General features: G+C 55.8%; 1 protein-coding gene across 6 annotated transcripts in view; it reads right to left on the bottom strand.

Moving 5' to 3' along the window:
* The window catches only part of ANKS1A (ankyrin repeat and sterile alpha motif domain containing 1A), a 70,714-nt gene that overhangs the window by 39,004 nt on the left and 10,894 nt on the right, over positions 1 to 20,816 (bottom strand). For 3 of the 6 annotated variants that reach the window (XM_064173841.1, XM_064173842.1, XM_064173845.1), the window contains exons 2-11: positions 17,767 to 17,847; positions 16,767 to 16,923; positions 14,974 to 15,036; positions 10,894 to 11,190; positions 10,212 to 10,287; positions 9,831 to 9,932; positions 8,461 to 8,556; positions 8,173 to 8,369; positions 7,578 to 7,670; positions 3,589 to 3,706 (exon numbers count right to left, since the gene is read on the bottom strand). In XM_064173841.1, coding sequence (XP_064029911.1) covers positions 3,589 to 3,706; positions 7,578 to 7,670; positions 8,173 to 8,369; positions 8,461 to 8,556; positions 9,831 to 9,932; positions 10,212 to 10,287; positions 10,894 to 11,190; positions 14,974 to 15,036; positions 16,767 to 16,923; positions 17,767 to 17,847 — 1,280 coding nt within the window. Of the gene's footprint in view, positions 1 to 3,588; positions 3,707 to 7,577; positions 7,671 to 8,172; positions 8,370 to 8,460; positions 8,557 to 9,830; positions 9,933 to 10,211; positions 10,288 to 10,893; positions 11,191 to 14,698; positions 14,928 to 14,973; positions 15,037 to 16,766; positions 16,924 to 17,766; positions 17,848 to 20,816 lie in introns of those variants that run through there. The other 3 variants (XM_064173844.1, XM_064173846.1, XM_064173847.1) reach the window with 2 other exon arrangements.

Here is a 20,816-nt window from a genome sequence, read left to right as displayed (position 1 = left end):
AGCCGCGTCCCTCAGCACCACACCTCTGCAGCTCTGAAGCCCCTCCAGGGATGGGGATTTGGCCATCTCCCTGATGAGTCTGTAGCAGTGTTTGAGAACCCTTTCAGTGGAGACGTTTCTCCTAAACCTCCCCTGGGGCAGCTTGAGGCCATGCCGCTTGTTCCTTGGGAGCAGAGCCTCAGCCTCCTCTTCTGCACACCCCAAGCTCCCTCAGCTGCTCCTCCCCAGCCCTGTTCTCCAGACCCTTCTTCCCTGGCTTTGTTGCCCTTCTCTGGACATGCTCCAGCCCCTCAATGTCCTTCTTGGAGGGAGGAACCCAAAACTGAGCCCAGCATTTGCAGGGAGGACTCAATTAAGAGCTTCCCTGCCAGCAGCATGATGGTTCCAGACAAGAGGCACTTCCCTAAACTCTTAACACTAAGCTACAACCACTCTGCCTCGGTCGAATTTCTTCCCCTGTATATCATCAGCAGGATTTGGTTCATACCCTGGATTAGGAGGATGAAGCTGTTAATGCAGCTGCTTGTGCTCAGCTCCTCAACCTTAAAGCATCCTCTACCCTTCATCTAGAAAAGGTTTCCCCTGTTGCACCGTGCCAGAACGTGGCAAGTGAGGAGGATGCAAATTCCTGTGGCACACAAGACCAGAGAAGAGAAGGAAACTGGGTGTGGGAGGCAGCTTTAGGGGTGCCAAAGTAGCCTCCAGCTGCAGTAAAAGACAAGCAGTGGAGCAGTGCCCATGGCACCCAGATAGGCTCAGCACTCACCTGGGTTGGTCTCAGCAAGCTCAGCCATTTGGGGCAGTTTCTCCTCCTACAACTACCTGAACTGTTGCTCTTTCATACTGCCCTTCCACTAGCAGCCTGTTAACAGAGGGCAATAAAACACTGCCATGACTGCTTCCAGAGGTCACTGATGAGGCTCTGCACAGAAGCTTCCAGACACATCACAGGAGCAGAAATGCAGGCTCGGAGCTGAGGCAGGGGGAATGGGTCTGGCCTGAAGCCGTGGTGAAAGGCAGGGAGAGCAGCAGGCTGTGGTCTGCACATCCACTTCACAGCAAACCATCAGGTTTCTGTCCCTTCAAACCTTGTGTCCCCCACACTGACATCCACACAGCCACAACCTGGCTCTCCAGAGCTGTTTTCTTCAAGCCTCTCTGTAGCACAGCTTGGATCATGTCAGAGCCCTGGATAAGAGCACAAGTCACATGCTGGCTGAACCAGTATAGCCACAAATAAAAGCCTCTAGCAGGAGGAAGGGCAAAGCAGGGACTTCAATGATGTCCATGCTCAAAGGTGATCTTTAAGGGTCCCTTCCAATCCAGCCCATTCTGTGGTTCAAGCTGGGCTTGCTCTGGCAGCAGCACAGGCTCAACACACAGCAGTTTTTACCAACTATCAGAAGCAACCAAGTCAGTCCTACCTGCAGCTGGTGACTGCCGACAGCACTTGTGGATGGCTCTCCTGAGAAGCAAGACAGACTTCAGAACTCAGGAGTACTTTCCACCAGGGCTGTTTGAGCACAGCAGCGGCTGGGCAGTCTGCTCCTGGTCAGCTCAGCACCCCTGGCTTATCCACAAGTCTCGCCGCGAGGTCTGAGTGCCATGAGCTCACACACGGAGTTTCCTCACCAAAGGGATGGGAAAACATTTGGCTCAGACCACTCCTGATCCTCTGCCCAAAGCATGAGGCCAACTTTTCCTACTGCTCCAGCATGTGACAGCAGAGTGCTGCAAGGCACACAAAGGCACCCAAGCTAGGGGATAATGCCACATTGAGCCAGCCACTGGGTACAGGACAGCTCGACGCAAGGGGAACAAAGCAGCTATCAAAGGCTCCATTAAAGCCAGCCTGCCCAAGCCCAGCCCTTCAGCTGCCTCTTCAATAGCCTGCAGGAATCTGAGTCCTCCTCTTCTGACCAAAGGCTCCTCCAGAACTCAGCAAGCACCATCTAGAAGCCCTCTCAGAACCAGGGCCAAGAAGCAATTCAAAGCCATACTTCATCCTGCTCCTTGTCTTTGGATTCAGCTGCTGCCTTTGATGCTCCAGGACCCTTCTGATCCAGAGGTGGGAAAATTCTCCAACACCCCAATTAAGGCTCCAGCCCCTTGCTCAACCTTTAGCTTCTTGCCAAGATGACCACTTCTGTATGTATCTTCCCCCTGCAGCAGCCTTGCTTCATCCTTAGCTACATCTGCTCCCACCTTCTGCAGGCTCTCCTGACCCCACTGACAGTGCAGGTGGGGAGCATTCCCTCTGTTCCCAGAGCGTGGAGCAGACTTCAATAGGCTAAAGGAGCTTCCTGCAACCTCTCCAGGAAGTAGGGCTTAGACATCCCCAGCACAGCCCCCTCTGGGTGTTCAGAACAGATCTGCATCAGGAACATGCAGATGCTGAGATCTGGTTTCAGTCAGACCCATAACTGCAGCTCTCCTTTGCTCCCATGGCCAAGCCTGGACATGGGAGCCAGAAAAGGGAGCTAAGCACCCAGGAACAGTTTACATTCCACTAACCAGCAATGACTTCACGTTGAAAAGATGGCCTGAAAAGATGGCTGCTGCCAAGGACCATTCCTGGCTGAGATCACAAAGCACCCACCTAAAAAGCATCCAAACTGCCTCGGGCAGCAAGTGCCGGTGGCAAGGCCTGGTGGGAAAGCAATGACCTCTAGTGCCACTCTGCAGGGGCTGAGAGTGTGGCAGGGCACAAGCAATGAAAGTTATGCTCCAAGGAGGGGGGGAATAGAACCTGCAGGTCTCACAGAGCAGTCACTGAGGCATCTCATCAAGCCCTCTTCATCCTCTCCTCCTCCTCAGAGTGAGACGGCTTCAGGTTTAGAGCCCAAATGAAATCCTTCCAAATTCCTGCTCAGGGCTTTTGCATAAAGCAAGAGATGTTTTCCATCTAAACAAATCTTCTGTTGTTGTTGAAGGAAAGCCAAAGAGCCCAGCAACAGCCAAACACAAGGGACGAGGTGTTCCCAGCTCCTCTCTGAAGCACACAAGTTCCTCTGGGAGAAGAGAGCCTGGGTGGGTACCCAAGCTGGCCACGCTGCATCTGTAGCCAGTCTGATGCTTGCTCTGCACAGCTTCGTTACCCTCCTCTGTTAGTTTACATCCCAGATCAGGGAATACTCATGGGATACTGATTTGCAGAGCAGGGCAGCAGACTCAACCATCTGCTGATCTAAACATGGAACACCACCAGGTCCTCGGAGTCAGCTGGATGGAGAACTGCCCCATGGAAATGCCTGCCCTGGCTCACCCCACTGCAACAGCACAGCACAGCTCCCGCCCTCCTGCCCTCGCTGACTGCACAGGACTGGGCCATTTGCTAACAGAGAAGGTCCTCACAGTCCCTTTGCTGTCGAAACAGCAGAGCTGTCCTTCCTCAGCGTACACTCTGTACAGAACACTCAGATCTCTCCTTCAGAAAAGTGGAGATCGTCAGGAAACAAAACAATTGCAACCCAGACCCCAGGGCCCCACCCAGCAGCCACTTGCATTGTTCCAGTTGCTCTCTGCCCTCCAGATCTTCCTTCAAAGCGTCTCAAGCCAGCAGCTCTGCTTTCTTGGGTGGTCACTTACCTTTTGTTTTCCTGTCCACTGCAACTGGCTTCTTAGTTTCTGCTGTAAGCAACAGCTCATAGGGGTGTTCCTCTTCCTCAGCTCCACTTCCTTTGCTCTTTCCTCGTGCAACAGAGGCCTGAGAAAAACAGCTTCATGTAGAGCTCCACAAAGCAGAGCTGTTTACCCCAGCAACAGCACAGCTCCCTTTCTGCCACGGTTTAAAGTAAGGAACTGGCAGAGGCAAGAGCTTCACTGTGGAGTACAGTCCAAAGTCCAACACTCTTCCCTCCCACCTCCCTCAAAAGCCCACCCAAACCCCCTGGATTTTCTGGGGTTTCAGGTTGCTGACAGCTTTCTGACCAACTGATCCTCTGCACAGGGCTGCAGGCAGCCTGGGGAGGGGAGAGGAGCTGAGGCCTTTATTCCTGCTCATCCCAACTCAGACTCTTTGCTGCTGGAATTTGCATCGTCATTCACTATTTAGTTGCTGACCCTATTAGGACATGACAGAAAAAAAACCCTCACAAAACAGCCCAAATCCCTGCCACCTTCCCGGCAAGCTCCCACCCAGCATCTGGAACCTTGGGACATGCAGCGTGTTTAGGACTAAGGGGCCCTCAGGCAGCACTGTAAACTCGGTTTCACCTCAGGATGTGCAGCGCTGATTGTGCTCATTCCAATCCCCCAAAGCCTCTGATCAGAGCTTGTCTGGAATATTGGCAGAGCCTCCACCCGCGTAAGGAGAGGCTGCTGTAGGATCCAAACGAGCCCCGCTGCAGACTCGCACTTGTCGGGCTGACAAGCGCCCCTTCGAACCCCACTCCAGTGCTAATGGTGCCAACCTGGGCTGCAGGGCACCCTGCCGGCAGGGCCAGCTGCCTTTCAGCACCAGATCCTGGCCAGACCCTGGCAACTCACTGCTGCCTCGTCCCGAGAGCTAACCACGGTGGGATCAAACCCCAGCGAGGCAGCAGGTGACCCCGGGATGCCATGAGAGGGAAGAACAGGTCCGAGCAAAACAGCCCCGGGAGGGCTCTGAATGGAACCTCCTGGAACTGCCTCTGTCGAGACAGCAGGTCCGGCACCTCCCCCAGTTTCTTCCCCAAAGCTGCTCCAAGAGCAGCCAGGTACCTACCCAACTGCAAGTGAGCCAGGGGAAGCCTGGAGAGTCTGCAGGGACCAGGCGCCAGTTCCTCACTGCCGCTGCTCCAGCCCAGCTGGCTTTAAGTCAGCTCCCCTCAATGGCAGGAAGCAGCCGCGTCCGGCAGGGAAAGTGCTGCTGTACCTGCCCCGGGCTGCAGCTGCAGCCAGGGCTGTGCCTGCTCCCCCGGGCTGCAGCTGCAGCCAGGGCTGTGCCTGCTCCCCCGGGCTGCAGCTGCAGCCAGGGCTGTGCCTGCTCCCCCGGGCTGCAGCTGCAGCCAGGGCTGTGCCTGCTCCCCCGGGCTGCAGCTGCAGCCTGGGCTGTGCCTGCTCCCCCGGGCTGCAGCTGCAGCCAGGGCTGTGCCTGCTCCCCCGGGCTGCAGCTGCAGCCAGGGCTGTGCCTGCTCCCCCGGGCTGCAGCTGCAGCCAGGGCTGTGCCTGCTCCCCAGGGCTGCAGCTGCAGCCAGGGCTGTGCCTGGGCACAAACCTGAACGTCAGAAGTTCCATCTGAACCTGAGCAGGAACTTGGAGGGCGCTGGAGCCCTGAAGCAGGCTGCCCAGACAGGCGGTGGAGTCTCCATCGCTGGAGCCATTCAAACCCAGTGTGATCTTTAGGTGACCCTGTGCTGGCAGGGGGTGCCCTGCATGGTCTCCAGGGGCCCTTCCATCCCCACCATGCTTTGTTCCTGTGATCAGCAAAGCGTCAGATTAAGGTGTTAATGAGGAGTACATTCCTCCAGGTGCACTTCGTGCTCTGCAGGGGTCTCTGAAGGGCAGCTCCACCTCCCCTCTGGAGGGCAGCTCCACTGGCATCTCGTCCTTTGGCTGCGCTTCCCCTCGGAGATGAGCAGAAAAACAAACCCCAGGGGGGCTCAGCTGGCAGAGCAGGCTCCTGCTTACCAACAAACCCAGATCTCTGCAGACAGCAGAAGGCAGCTCCCCAGCCCCTCCCTCTTCCCTTTTGCCTGTTTTCCCGTGACGAAGTGAGAGGTTCCTGGTTCCTGCACAGCCCAGCCTGGCAGCACAACACTGACACCACTTTGGAAAGCGGAGCTTGGCCCTGCCCCAGGACATGCCACGGCCAAGTGGCCTGGCCCGAGTGTGAGAGCAGGTCTGGAGGACAGCAGCTCAGAATGATGACAGCATTCCCTCAGCATGTTCCTGTTCTTGCCTGCCCGGCCCAAGGAGAGCATGCACTGAGGTGGGCAAGAGTCAGAAACAAGCAGAACACCTCAGAAGCAGCGAGCAAAGAAGAATCAGATCCAGACCTTCCTTAGTGGCACTGGCACAGGCTGCCCAGGGAGGTGGAGTCCCCATCCCTGTGGCCATGGCACCCAGGGACATGGGTTAGTGGCCAGCGTGGGGTTAGGCTGATGGCTGGACTGGATGATCTTGGAGGTCTTTTCCAGCCCAAACAATTCCATGCTTCTGTGAGCTTGAAGGTCATTTCCAGGCAGTGATACACTGCCTGTGGGCTCCATCAGTTTTGCTGGTTGCAGACCAAGACCTCCCCAGTGAGTCACTTGTACCAATCTCTCTGCCAGGCAGAGCTCCTTTACTGGCTTCTGCTCCCCAAGCTGTTAAGGGCAGCACAGCACAGCAGGTGCTTGGTAATTAACCGTGGCCACACGGCTCTGCAGGAGCAGCCCAAGCACATTTCCCTCCCTCCTGTTTAGCTTCAGGAACAAGTTCTGCTGTCCATTTGTGCCCTGACCTGCTACCCAACTCTCCACTGCCCAGAGCTGGCCAGGGAACTCCTTCTCAGACACTGCCAAACCCTTCTGACAGCAGTCAGGACATCAGGTCACAATGTCCTAGCTCAGCTTTACAGTTCATGCACTGCCTGGAGCTTTACTCAGAGAACCACAGAATCAGTTTGGCTGAAAGAGATCTTTAAGGTCATGGATTCCTGACTGCCAGGTCAGCACCAAACCATGCCCCTCTGCACCACATCTCCACAGCTCTTCAGCCTCTGCACAGGTGGGGACTCTGTAAAAAGCCACTCCTGTTAAAGCAAACAACTTCTGCTCCTGTCTCATGTAGATGCAAACCAAATCACAGAACACAGATCAGGTTTGTGCCCTGCAGAAGCTGCAGCAGACGAAGATGCTCAGAGCAAAGCATCTGGTGAGGCTACTCCAGCAGCCAGAGGCAGGGCACCCAGTGCTTGTCCTGCAGCTCCTGTGTTTGGGAAAGCAGAGAGCCACAGGGCCTGGGGATGCTGTCAAGGTTTGCCTGGTGTCAGAAGAAGCTGCCAAGGCAGATTTGTGGTTTCACAGCCCCTCCACAGCGGGGTCACCTCAAGAGCCCTCACCTCTGAGTTTTAAAGGCAGGTGAATAAAAATGAGGAACAGGTAGCCCAGGAGCAACAGTGCAGAAGAGAAGAGCTTTGGTGTCCTCCGAAAGCAGCTCACACTCATGGACCTCTGCAGGATGCAGCTGTAGAAAGTGCTGGGCCAGACTGCTGCCTGAATCCAAGCCCTTGATCTCTGTTCACATCAGTGGGAGCCACAAACCCACGCATCTCCTCCACAGCTGGAAGCTCAGAGGAAGCAGGAACTAAAGGACCCTCTAGGTTTCAAGTGAAGATGCATTTGGTAGAATCATTGTAAGCGAGCAAGAGTCCACACCACAATGTGAGTCAGAAAAATCTCTTCCTGAGGGAATTCTCAGCCAAGAATAGGAGAGTAAGGCTGGAGGTCACCACAGAGGTGCCCTGGAAGAACAGCACAGAGGATGTTCCCATGGCAAGTGATAGCAGCAATGCTGCACAGCCACAGCTCAGCCTGCAAGGCAGCTGACGGCACAGACAGAGACTCTTTTCTAAGCCATACGCCTGCAGAACCTCCAGCTGCAGCCCCACCTACCTCACAGGCAGCACCATGGCTCATCTTCTTCTCCATCTGCGGCTCCTCCTCCTCATCGGGCGGCGGCTTGGCAGGCGGGGGTGGGCGCTCTCTCTGCGGATCAGAGGATGCCCATCAGCCGCCCGCTGCCCAGAGCCATCTCCAGGCCATCAGCCCTGCAACAGCTCCATCTGACGGCAGCGTGGAGCAGGCAGCGCCGAGCCCTCTCCCTCAGCAAGCTCCTGCAGCTCATCTCTCCTCCTCCCTTTGCACTGCAACTCAGCCCCTTCTCTGCTCTTGCAAGGCAGAGACAAGCGCACACAGAACGACTGAACAGAACCAAAAGATGGGTTTGGGTGAAAAAGCCCTTTCAGATCACCCAGGCTCTGCCAAGTCTGGTACTAAACCATGGCCCTCAGCACCACATCTCTTGCCTTTTTTCAACCCCTCCAGGGATGGGGATTCAGACACCTCCCTGGGCAGCCTGCACCAGCATCTGAGAACCCTTTCAGTGGAGACGTTTCTTACACTGTCTGACCTAAACCTCCCCGGGTGCAACCTGAGGCCATTTCCTCTTGTCCTATCCCCTGTTCCTGGGAAAGAGAGAGCTACATACAGGCCTGACTGCTGCTGCCTTGAGCGCAGCTGACTCTGCTTCCTTATTGCTGGACTCTCTGTCCGAGGACCTGCCACTGGCCAGGCTGTCCAGGGAGTGGCAGGAGGTGGCATTGTACAAAGCCTCGTAGGGGCTCTCCTCTTCTGGGGGCATCTCAAAGTCTATGATCAGCTCTGTCACTGCTTTCTCCACATCACCTGCAAGGGGGAGAGAGAGACAAGGACGTTACTGGGGGCATCTGGCCCTGGCAGAGGAGTGCTGTGGCTGCTGGGTGGTGTGGAAGCCTACCCTGGGCTACCCGGCACACAGGGTCAGAGGCTGGAGCCAGAGGTGCTTGAGGAGTCTTCTCTGCAGCTTGGGCACTCTTCTTCCCAACAGTGTAATCTGCAAGGAGGAGGGTGACAGGGTCAGGCTATGGCAGTCTGGTGTCCTGTCCCAGTTGCTACCTGGCACTTCCTCCATGGCCAGCTGCCAGCTTAAGTCTTCAACACAGTAACCCAAGTACATCATCAACAGTTGCAGCTCAGATCCCAGACCAGGAGCAGGCAGCTCTGTAAGCACAGCACAAGGTTCAGGATGGCTCCTTCAGCTCTTAGAGTCTTTGACCAGAAAGCTGCACAGCTCCTGCAAGGGCACAAGGTCATGGGGCAGGTGATGTCATGGGGTAAACACAAGCCACATCACTAAGCAGAGGCAGCCTTCTGGAGCCACAGCACTGAGAACCCAGGGCCAGCTGTGGGTGCCAGGCTGCAGCCGAGGCCAGAAAGATGAAGCCAGCCAGCAGCACCCCGAGCAGCCAGCAGCACCCCCGAGCAGCCAGCAGCATCCTTGAGCAGCATCCCTGAGCAGCACCCCTGAGCAGCCAGCAGCACCCCTCAGCAGCATCCCTGAGCAGCCAGCAGCCAGCTTGCTCGCAGGAGAAACCCAACAGCAGCTACCTGCAAGAACTTCACTTCTAAGGCCCATCCTTGGCTTCAGTTTCAGAGATAACCCAGCAGCCTCCCAGGCAAAGCTTAATTAAAGTCTGCAAAGTGCTTTGAACCTGCAGAGCTCTCAAAGGCTGCAGATGAATAATGCACAGCAGTTGCACAGGCTTCTGATCTCCCCACAGCTGAGAGGAAATGGAGCCAGCGTAATTACAGGGGCTGGCCGGAGCTGATGCCACATTTCACTCCCTGACTTGGACAGGCATAATGGGCCAAGTTCCTTCACAAACCACAAGCAATCAAGGCCTTTCTGTAAACCTCAGCTGCAAAATTCATGCCCAAACTCCCCAGTGAAGTGAGGAGCAGGATGTAAGCTTCATGTCTGCCTGCACAGACACATGAAGGAGCTCATCCAAGCCAACTGCTAAAGCTATCACTTTGCATTCTGCAGGCAGATTCAGGCCAGCCTTCAGCTTTAATTCACTTCTGGAGCTAAACAAAGCTCAAACTGAGCCTACTTAAACTGTAAAGGTCATGCCCCACTCCTTCAGAAAAGTAGCCAATCCCCCTGCAAGTCCCCTGCCGGCACTGGCTCTGGAGACATCTGAGCAAGGTTCCCAATGAGGGGCCCGACCTAGAGCTGCTTTGCTTTCAGCACCTTCCAGGACTGGAGAGCAAAGTCCTGTCTGATCAGCATCCCAAACACTTCCCTCCTGCCCACACCTCACTGACCTTCGATGAGAGCTGCTATGTGCTGGCTCTTCTGAGAGGGGAGCTCCCTCACAATCTCCAGAGCTGTCAGGCCTCGGTTGTCCTTGATGTTCACATCAATACCTGTGGCAGCAGTGGCAGAGAAGGCAAAACCAAGGACGTTTTCCATGTGCAAATCCATGACTTTCATTGTGAGATCCTGCATTTGGGATCCTCACTGAGGAGCGCTACAACAGTGCTCCAGAGAGGCAGAGCTAAATGCCAAGAGGCAGCCTCTCCTATAGCCCTCTCTGAGGAGCTTTGAGAGCTGGCTGGAGGAAGATGCTGCACCATAAAGGAGTCTCCTCAAGCTCCAGGAGAGGGGGTCATAGGTTATTGCTTCCAAGGGGATCATTCTCTCACCTGCTGCCAGCAATATTTGTACCACATCTGTCTTGCCAAACAAAGCAGCTTCGTGCAAAGCACTGCCCTTCTCAGTCTGCAATTCAAATAGAGACAGCATAAAGCCAGGGATGGGGGCACGTTGGAGAGGGTTACAGAAGCAGGACAGCACCATGCACAAGGTGAGGGCACCAAGGGCTACAGTTGAGAACAGACCCTCAGTGTCCCTACAACTGGAATGGAAGATGGAGATGGTCTCTTCAGAGGCATGCAGGCCCAGGCTGGAGACCAAGGAAGGACTTACTGCAGCCTAGCCAGAGCTCATGTCCTGGGCAGGCAAGCTGAGGCCGTCGCAGCCGAGCTGGTGTTGTGCAGACAGCAGCTCCCAAGGCCTTGATAGGACGAGGCTCCGGCGGCCTCCCTTGCTATCAAGAGCTCGCAGCACTGGGGGCACAGGAGCTCAGGCAAAAGGGCTTTCCCTGCTCTCTCCCTCTGTCTGGGGCTCTGTGCCCAGCTAACAAGCAGGTGTGAAGCATGCAGTGCCAGAATCCCTCCAAGCAGCCCCTCAGAGTGACCAAGAGCTGAACAAAAAGCCCAGAGGAAACCAAAGCTGCTGCTCACCACGGACTGCCCCAGGGCAGAGGCTGCACAGGGTCTCTGTGCCCCCACAGCCAGAGCAGCCCTCCACAGACACAGCAGGTACCTGGTAGTTGCTGTCCATGCCAGCATCCAGGAGCACGTGGACCACAGTTTTGTGCCCGTTCCTGGCTGCCAGGTGCAGGGGGGTGTGCTTCTTGGTGTTGCAGCTTAGAAGATTGGGGTGAGCGTTCAGGAGCATCTTGACCACCTCCAGCCTCCCATAGAGCGCCGCCAGGTCAAGAGGAGTCTCAAACTTGTTGTTGCGCATGGTGGGGTCTGTCAGCTCCTCCAGCAGGACCTTCACCACCTCTGTGTGCCCGTACTGGGCTGCACAGTGCAGGGCTGTCTCGTTGTCATTGTTCTGGGAGTCACAAACAGCAGCACGTCAGAACGGGGAGAGCAGAGCCACTCCAAGCCTTGCTCCAGCCACTGCAGTTCAAGTGCAAAAACGAGACCCAAAAACCCAAACCAAAGCAGCTGGGAAGCAGAGAGCCCAGTCTGAAACACAGCCTGGTGGGTGGTCACCATCTCACTGGCCATTTACCAGGCACAGATGGCCCCTCATGACCCCCCCACCCTGTAAGAGCTCCAAACCCACTCTGAATCAGCTTTACACAGTTAGGGGAAATCTGCATCACGGGACATAGCTGCCACATAGCGAGCGAGGACCTGTCCTGAATGCACTGAGGTCACAATCAAGGGACCATGCTGATGGTTAAGGGACCTTTGAGGTCTGTCTGGATCCCCACAGACTCTGCTAGTGCTTGGGCAAGGCACTCTGCTATCTGCTGGCAGCATCCCATGCTTCAGAAATGCCTCAAAAATAAAAGGCTGCAATACAGGACAGGCAACCTGCAGCAGGAATTCCACCTGCTGGAGCTTCATCACCCTCATTTTGGATTCAAGGCTCAGTTCTTTCAGCCCCTGCTGGTGCTGACTGCAGCAGCCATCCCACCTCTGCAGTCCTCACAAGCAGGCATGCAGGGCGAGGGTAAGTTCAGGCACACACAGCTTGTGACGCCGAAAGCAGTGCCAGGGCCCCAGGCCAGCTGGGCACCAAGAGGGCATCTGCACAGGCAGAGCCTGCTGCAGCTGCCAGCTGCAGAACCAGCAAAGCAAAGTGCTGGGACGCAGCAGCCCAGAGTGCTGCACCTGCAGCAAACAGGATCGTGACCAGGTGTAAAAGAGGGCAAGGGGCTCTGGGGAGGCTCTCTGCAGCTGGTCTAAAAGCAGAGGCTAAGGGCGCAGGGGCAGCAACAGGCACATGCAGAAGAGGTACTGAAGGAGGCAAGCAGAGCATGGCATCGCTCACAGCACACAAGCGTAAAGTCACACAGGCTCTGCTGGCAGGGCTAGAGGCAGCCACGGTGAGGGAAGGGACAAACGAGGGGACAGAAGCTACTGGAAAACAGAGAAGTCTGCAGGGAGGAGTGAGAAGGGCAGAGAGAAGCAGAGATCACACCCAGCCATCAGCTGAGGCTGCTGGTCTCAGGGCATTCGAAGTTGGTCACTCATAGTGTCCCTGGATGACACAAAGGGACCCCAGGCATGGGTGAGTCCATGGCACAGCCAGCCCCAGGAGCCCAGTCTGCCCCCAGCCTGCCCAGTTTTGCCCTCTGGAGCAGCAGGTCTCTGCCAAAAGGGCCACGGGGGGCAGGCACTGCTCACATCAGTGAGACTCCAGAGCTGTCCCTGTCAGATTTCTGAGAAGCTGCTAGACAAAGACTGCTCAGGAGTGGTTTAGGTAGACCTGATCCTGTCTCCATCATCCTTTGATCCCATCCAAGCTCTTCTTGAGGCTCCCCTGTAGGACTGTGGGAACTGTGTGCAACTCTGACTGCAACCTGTCCTGCCACCTACTGCTGCAGTGGCAATCTCTGCTCCCGCAGCAGCTCTGCCCTGCTACCACGCACTCCACCACGTCCCCCTTCACAGCAGGCAGAAGTGAGAGGGAAAGGAAGCAAACCACAGGCCTCACCAGGAGGTGACACCCGAGGCCCATCACACTCTCAGGCACCGAGCAGAGCTGTCTGCAGCTGCCCTCTCAGAGGCACCGACCCCTTCTGCCCTTGTGCAGCACTCAGCTGCCGTCGCTGCCCTACACGGCACTGCCAGGAGCAGAGAAGGGGCAAGCAGGCTCCCTCCCTCCCTTCCTGCCGGTGCCCAGCAGTGCCACACACACCTGAGAAGGGCAAGGATCCCATCTGTGCTGCCAGCCTGGAAGAGCTCTGCAGGGCTTGGCTGCTGCTGTCTTGTGCAGACTCCAGGTGGGAGAAGTCCACTGCTCCCCGCAGCCCAGAGCTTGAGCACTTCCAACCCCATCTGCAGGGTTCATTTGCTCCCAGTGGAAACAGACCAAGGCAGTCTGTGCCCTGCACAGGCCTGAGCCACCTGACAGCTTTTTCTGCTGTGACTCAGCTCAGCTGCCTGGCTCCCTCAGACCAAGTAAACCACCACACTGCAGACAGCAGGAGTTATTGGAGCAAATCTGCTGCTCCAGCTCTGAACTTTGCGCCTTTTGCTTTCGAGAAGTCCTTCAGGCGTGCACAGACACACTGCAGGGACCTCCTGCTGAAGCAGAGGTGTTGAAAAGGAAGGGGCACAAAAGCTGTTAACGACTGCCTTTAACTTGGAGAGGGCAAAGAGCTTCTGGCTTCCTTGTCTGTTTCTCAGTGGCTACTGAAGCGCAGCAAAGCATAGTGCAGCCTCACAGAAACGCTTTCCCTCTCTTCTGAATGTCTCTAAACGCTGGGAAAGACGAAACGCAGAATCATAGGTTCACATAATGGTTTGGGTTGGAAGGGAACTCGAAGATCACCCAGTTCCAATGCCCTGCCATGGGCAGGGGCACCTCCTGCCAGACTGGGTTGCTCAAGTCACCATCCAACCTGGCTTTCAACACTTCCAGGCTTGGAGCCTCCACATCACCTCCAGGCAGCCTGTTCCAGTGCCTTACCACCCTCTTGGGAAGAATTTCTTCCTCATATGTCATCTAACTTTAAAGCTGGAGTGTGTGAGATTTCACTCTGGTGTTGGCTAAGCTGCTTCCAGGCACTAAACTGCTCCCCTGGGACGTTTCCACAGCAGACATTCAGCAGTACTGTAAAACTCCCACCTGGGTTTTTGTTCAACTCATCATCAGGGATGAGGTCCTATGAGCACCAGAGTGTTCCTGAGCTAGGGGCTGCAAGCCAAAGGTCATTCCCAGCAAGCTCAGGGATGCTGAATTTGTGTTCCCTAGGCCCTGCAGATCAGGCAGTGGAAGCTCTACCTGAACTCAGGGAGCAACCTGCCCTGCATGGCTGGGTCCAAACTAACAGGCTGGAAGCAGCTGTGGTGTGGTGGTTCAGCAGCAGTGCCTCTTGACAAAGCAGCAGAGCTCTCATGTCAGCACTGTCCTGCAGCTCCTCCACAAACAATGAAAGACAACACCAGGAACCTTCTCAGGGCTTCCTCGGTGGCTCAGCTTCAGCACATCCTAGTGCCGATGTAGCTCGAGGGCAGCTGACAGCAAGAGAAGAGCAAGAGAGGCAAGAAAACAAGAACAGGAGACTGAGGGATGAAGGGTTGGACGGGACAGACTGGAGACCAGGAAAGAGAGACTGATGCAACCAGCAGAACACGAAGGACTTGGGAAGGGAGGCTCAGATGTTGCTGCCTCCCCTGCTCTCACCACCACCAGGAGACTCAGGAGCCCAAACAATGAATACAGCACTCTGCATTTGGGAGAAGGCATCCAAAGTCACTGCAAACAGCCCCCAGGGAAGGTGCATCCATGGTAAGCAGGAAAACTCAAACTCCTCTCTGCATTTCTCTGCACCACAAGCACAGGAACTGAACCCTGCAGCAGCTCAGTGCAGTAACTTTACCTGCTGGGAGCCATCCAGCCCAGGGAGCAAACTGAGCATCAGCACCAGTCCTACAAGGCTAAGCAGTGAAGGAGCCCCAGGGAAATGAGGAAAAGCATCCCTTAACTTGGCTGTCTAGAACTGCTTTGAAGAGATAACCCACAGGAGGTAACTGGTCCTGCTTTACTCTTCCCCCAAGCAGCTGCAGAGTGAACTGGAACCATTGCAGCTGGCTGAAGTTGCAGCTGGCAGCAGGCGAGTGCAGCTTGCAGCAAGGATGAGAGCACAGTACACACCTTGGCATTGATATATGGGTCAAAGGGGCCGTGCTTTTTGAGTTCTTTGATCTCAAGAGCATTCTACAAAAAGGAAGAGGAAACAAGAAAAAAAATGTGATCATGAGATGGGTGAGAAATGGCAACAAAGCAATGGGTGACCCCCGAGGGGTGCAAAGGACGCAGCACCTTGGTCCAGTCCAAGCCATCAACAGCAGAAGCCGTTCCAGCTGCTGAATCCTGCAGCCTGAACTGCTCTGCCCTGCATGCACAGGCTGCTGGCCTGACTCTTCTCATCTGAAAAGCTTCTCAGCCCCCAGCCATTAATGAAACATCACCTGGAGGGGACACTCAGCTTTCAGTCCTCTGTCAAGGGCTCCTCTGGCCCAGTCCTGCTTGGAGCCCTAAGCCAGCTCTCATCAGCCAGGTTGTGAATAGCTGCCAGCTTCTCAGCTGCAGCTCAGCACCTTGCATGCCTGCAGCAGTGCCTGGAGACAGTGCCTGAGCACAGCCCTGGAGTGGTGAACTATCAGAGACTGAGACACCTTGAGCTGCTCCTGCTGGGTGCAAGAGCTGCAAGAAGCAGCCCTGGCACCGTGTTTTGTGTGCCTTAGGAGCCTGGAGAAGTCTGATGCAGAGTTAGCTGTCTTGTCTTGAGGAACAGAAAACATAAGCAGGGCACTTTGGTACCCACAAGGTATGGCTGGAAGGGGGACTAAGACTCCTAAATCCAACTGCAAAGGGAGTTTGCTCCTTAGTTTCTGAGAAGTTCCCAGAGCAGATCAAAATGAAACAGCAGCAGCTCCCAGTTTCCAGCTGCTCCTCCTGGCTGTGGTGGATTTGGCTAAACAAGCCCAGAGTGCCTTGGGAATTCAGTTCTGAAGGAATGGACACTTCCAGCCTGGTGGGAGTAAGGCAGGGAAACTTCTTTTGTTTTACTCCTGGATGTAACTCTGAGGAGCTGATTCCCAGGGACATTGGATGCTCCTGCCCCAGGGACAGGACAGCCAAGGGCCACTGCAGGTCTAACTACCTGGCACTGAGGCTCACTCAGCAGCACTGCTCAGCTGGCCTCACCCAAAGCTCTTTTATTACAGAAGTATTTGGGTCTCCCGGCAGCAGCCTTTCAGATGTGCCACAGAACCAGACCTGACTTCCCAGGGCAAGTTCCACAGGAAACAGCTCCTCCAAAGGGGGCACAGCACAGCAGAGCTCTCTCAACCCCTCTGCATCCAGCTCAAGACTATCACTGTGCCCAAGGGATGAAGCCCACCACATTGCTTTCTTCTCTCTTGCCTGGTTGAGGAAATGATTCCTTGAGGTTAAGCCAGGGATTAAACTGAGGGTAAGTAGGGTTAAAATGATCTTCCAGCTTACAAATGAGTTACTGCAGCAAGTGCTAGAGCCAAGCCAGGAGAGGAGCTAAGAGAGCATGGCCAAACAAAGCTGCTTCGAGTGGTTCCCAGCGAAGGGAGCTGACCTGTTCTCTGCCAGGGCTGGAAACCCTCTCAGCTATCCAGTAACTGAAAGGAAAAGCTGTGGGTTAGTCTCAGAAGCCCAGGAGGAAAGCAGGAGACCAGTTCCCAGGTGTGGGTTGGTTCTTGTATTTCTATCTCCGGGTAAACATCTCCACCTTATTCACTGCACCTCCAGCTCTGCACTGGCTGTGTTTATTTTAGGCAGTACCCTTCTTGCCCCAGCAGCAAGGACTTCACAGCACTGCTCTTAGCCTGGGCAGAGGCAGGAGGCAGCTGAAGGAGCTCTCCCCACCAAGGGAAGTGATTGGACAAGGTTTTGGAGAAAAAGGCACAGACCTGCTCGTTCACTTTGGTGTGCGAAGGTCCCTGGTGGATGAGGAGCTTCACTATGTCTGCATCTCCCTTCCAAGCTGCCAGGTGAAGAGGGTAGCAGCCCTTGCAATCTGCCACGTTGGTCAGGGCATCATTTCTCAGCAGAACTTCCACCACGTCCCTGCAGGAGAAGGCAATGTGAGTCCTGGAGTCACAGCTCAGACTCCGCAGCAGGTGTGGCACAAGAAGTTAACCTGAACAGAAGCAGTTCAGAGATCCTCCTGATGTGATTTTGAAGTGCTCCTATGAAATGCTGCCTTGGGGGGAAGTAATGACAGGACCTGCTGCAGTGCACTCAGGACAGCTCTGTGCTTACCTTCACACTGAGGCTGAACAGGGACTGAAGTCATCCACAGGCTGCTATGGTGCAAAGTGAATTGCACCAGGACAGTGCAGATCACAGAACCATGGATAAGGTAGAGTTGAAAGAGACCTTAAAGCTCATCCAGTTTCAACACCCTGCCATAGGCAGGGACACCTCCCACTAGCCTAGGTGGCTCAAGGCCTCATCCAGCCTGGCCTTGAACAAATCCAGGCTTGGAGCCTTCACAGCTTCTCTGGGCAGCCTGTTCCAGTGCCTCACCACCCTCATGGGCAAGGACTTCTTCCCAACGTCTAACCCAAACTCAGCTTCTTCCAGTCTGAAGCCATCACTGCTCATCCTGTCGCTCTGTGCCTGTCAAAAGTCCCTCCCCAGCTCTCCTGCAGCCCTTTCCAAATCCCGGGATGAGGAGTGAAGACTTTAACCCTGTGCAGGGCAGGCAGCAGGGAGCAGTCCCAGAACTCCCAGGCTGCAGGCTGGGGTTACCTTGGAGCATGTCAGGCACAAAGCAAATACATGGCACGGCAGTGTGGCACAGGAAGCATGGCACGGCAGCGTGGCACGGGCAGCGTGGCACGGGCAGCGTGGCTCATAAAGCCCAAAGCATCACCCCTGGGTGCAAGGCATCGGAAGGTGACTCACCTGTGCCCGTTCAGAGCAGCGTGGTGCAGGGGAGTGTACCCAGTGCTGTCCACGCAGTTCACGTTTGGCCCTCTCCAGATGCTGCAAGATGGAAACCAAGAGGGCACACTTAGGCACAGAGCAAACTGACAGAGCTGGCAAGGCCTGGGCACAGCTCTCACTTGCTACCCTGCAGCCACAGGTGTGCCAGAAAGCATCTCCAGAGGCACACATCTGCTGCAATGAGCCAGGAGACAGCAAACCATCGACCTGCTGCCAGCTCCCACCCCTCTGAGGAATTCTGCCCTCTGCCCTCCATGGCAAAGGTCACTTGAGATGGAGGTCAAGGACCGGGAGAGTCTCACTGTCCAACATTGCTGCCACCTGGCAGCTGCTGGCACCTCTCTGAAGGGGCAGGCGGTCCCCTGGCCCTTGAGGACATTGCTCTCTCCCCTCCCCTGTTCAAAAGCCGAACCCCAAGGATTTAGGGATTAGCCCTGTGGAGGACTAACCTCCCCTCTGCCCCCTGCGAGGTGTCCTATCTAAAAACCTGGAGCAAGGCAAGTGGCAGAAGCTGGCACTGCCCCAGAGCTCACTGGTACAGGGGCCAATTTCTGCTGCCATCCCTTACCAGTGCTGCCAGCCTCTCCCAGAGAGGGCAGGTAGCCTCCAGGCAGACTGACGCCCTTCCCCTGTCCCACAGGCAGCCAGCGCAGGCCACCTCTCCTTCCCTGCTGCCCTGGTTTACACTTCATGCTGTGGAGAATGAGCTAGGATTTAGGCTCAGCCTGCCAGCCCTGCCCGGTGCCCTGTGTCCTGCTGCACCGAGAGCTCTGGCTAGGGGCAGATCTCCACAGCGCCCCTGGTCCCCAGCTGAAGCACTCTGGAACCCAGCCAGCTGCTGCTCTCTCTGCAGTGCACCTCTCCTGATCGCTTCATTGCCTCCTGAGCATGGAACTGCTGTGCCCCTTGTGAGCAGCAGCTGGCTGGGTACTGCCCAGCACCAGTGAGGAGCAGAGGGCTCCCAGCCAGCCCTGCACCACTGAGCTGCAGGGAGCCCAAACCCACAGCAGCCCTGCATGGACCCAGGGCAAATTCAGAAGTGACCCAAGCAGCAGGCTCAGTGCCCAGCCTGTTTCACAGAACCACAGGGTTGGAAGGGACCCTCAGAGGTCATCTTGTCCAACCCCTGATCTCAGCAGGGACATCTCCAACTGGAGCAGGCTGCTCAGAGCCACATCAAGTTTAACCTTGAATGCCTCCAGGGATGGAGCCTCCACCACATCCCTGTTCCAGCATCTCACCACCCACATTGCACAGAACATCCTCCTGATCTCCAACCTAACTCTGCCCTGCTCCAGCTCCAAACCATTGTCCTCATCCTGCCTGTAGGGCCCCTTCAGATACCAAAATGCAGCTCTGAGGTCACCCTGCAGCCTTGTCCAGGCTGAACAGCCCCAACTCTCCCACCCTGTCCTCATGGGAAAGCTGCTGCAGCCCTCCAGTTCCAGGTGGGATCCAGAGTGTGCCCTGAAATAGAAAAGTCTCTACCCCCAGGCCACTGCTGATCCAGGAGAGCGTTACAAAAGGCTCTGCAGTACCCAGACAGACACAAGCTCCACGGAGGACAGGCAGCTGAGGGGAAACTTTATCCAAGAGGGAAGGGAAGTCAGCCACAAAATTCATTTTGCAAAGGATCAGAGGCTTATCCAGAGGCATTCCCCACACCACAGCAGAAGCAAGCAGCAAATCAACACGGGCATGTAAACCACCTCCAGTGCTCCCAAGCACCTCCAGTGCTCCCCACAGCATTTGCAGGACGATGGCTTGAAGCACACCCAGAAGATGGGAGAGACACCAAAACCCAACCAGAGCCGAGGAGGTGCCCTGCTGCATCCAGCTGTGCCAGCCCTGAAGCGTGGAGGGCACCTGAGTCATTCCTAGGCTCTGGTTTATTTCTGGCAGTGAGCTCATGCAGTGTGGCTGCCCAAACAGTTTATAGCTGGAGTTAAAGCAGCAATTGATGGTTAAAAGTAGGCCAGAAAGACTCATGTGCAGTCTGCAGCATTTTGAAGCACTGCACCAACTCCTGCCCTGGTGCTGGCTGCTAACCTGACCTGAACCAGAGTTTGGAACCACAGCAGGAGAGCTGAGGTCTTACACTGAGCTCGGGAAGCTCCAGGGTGCACACATGGAAACCCAGCAAAGCTCCCAGCTGCTAACCCTCTAGCAGGAGGCTTGGAGGGGGTCTTCCAGCCCCCCTCTGTGCTGGGACTCTGAGTGATTCCCTGAAGTTATGAAGCAAGGAAAACCAAAGGCAGGAGTGTGGTGGCAGCCCCACCAGAGCAAGGCCTCCCTGGGGGACACCTCCTCAAAGCCCTAAGCAGCACCTTCCAGAGCTCAGCACAAAGCTCACTCCAGAGAAGAGCTGGGGGCCAGGAGGCAGCAGCAGGCTCAGCAGTGAGTGCTGACTGTTGTGGAAATCAGCTGCTGGAGACTCAGACATGAAACAGGAGAACAGAATATGCTGTGCCCTTGCCTCCCCCTTGCCCTGCAAATAAACCCCAGCAGTTCAGACTGACAGCACCCAAGAAGTGTTTACAGTCAGATGTGAAGGCTGCAGGGAGGTGCATCCATCTCTGCCCTCCTCTTCCTCCCCAGCTCTGCTCCAGACATTCTTCTGAGCGAGCCAACCAAAGCTTTCATCCCACTGCTTCTGAAGCAGCGCAGGCACTGAAGGGACAGACCCAGATGTGATCCTGAGATGAACACAGGAGAGCTGCAGCCTGGAGGAGGCAGAGGTGGGAAAGCACTGGCACGGGAATGTCACTGCCGGGGCACTGCAGGCCCCTCAGGGCACTGATGCACCTCACTGAGTGACATCTCTGCGTCCCCTGCAGAAGCTGTGGGAGAGCTGCTGGAAACCTGAACTTCACCCTGAGGGTGCTGCAGCCCTGCAGCAGGCTGGTCCTTCCCGGCAGACTTTCAAAGCCTGCCTGGCTGCCTTCCTGTGTGACCTGATCTAGGCAAACCTGCAGGAGCAGGGGGCTTGGACTGGGTGATCTCCAGAG

Source organism: Pogoniulus pusillus, chromosome 39 (assembly GCF_015220805.1).
Source record: "Pogoniulus pusillus isolate bPogPus1 chromosome 39, bPogPus1.pri, whole genome shotgun sequence".
Lineage (NCBI taxonomy): Eukaryota > Metazoa > Chordata > Aves > Piciformes > Lybiidae > Pogoniulus > Pogoniulus pusillus.
This window is presented reverse-complemented; position numbering and strand designations above follow the sequence as displayed.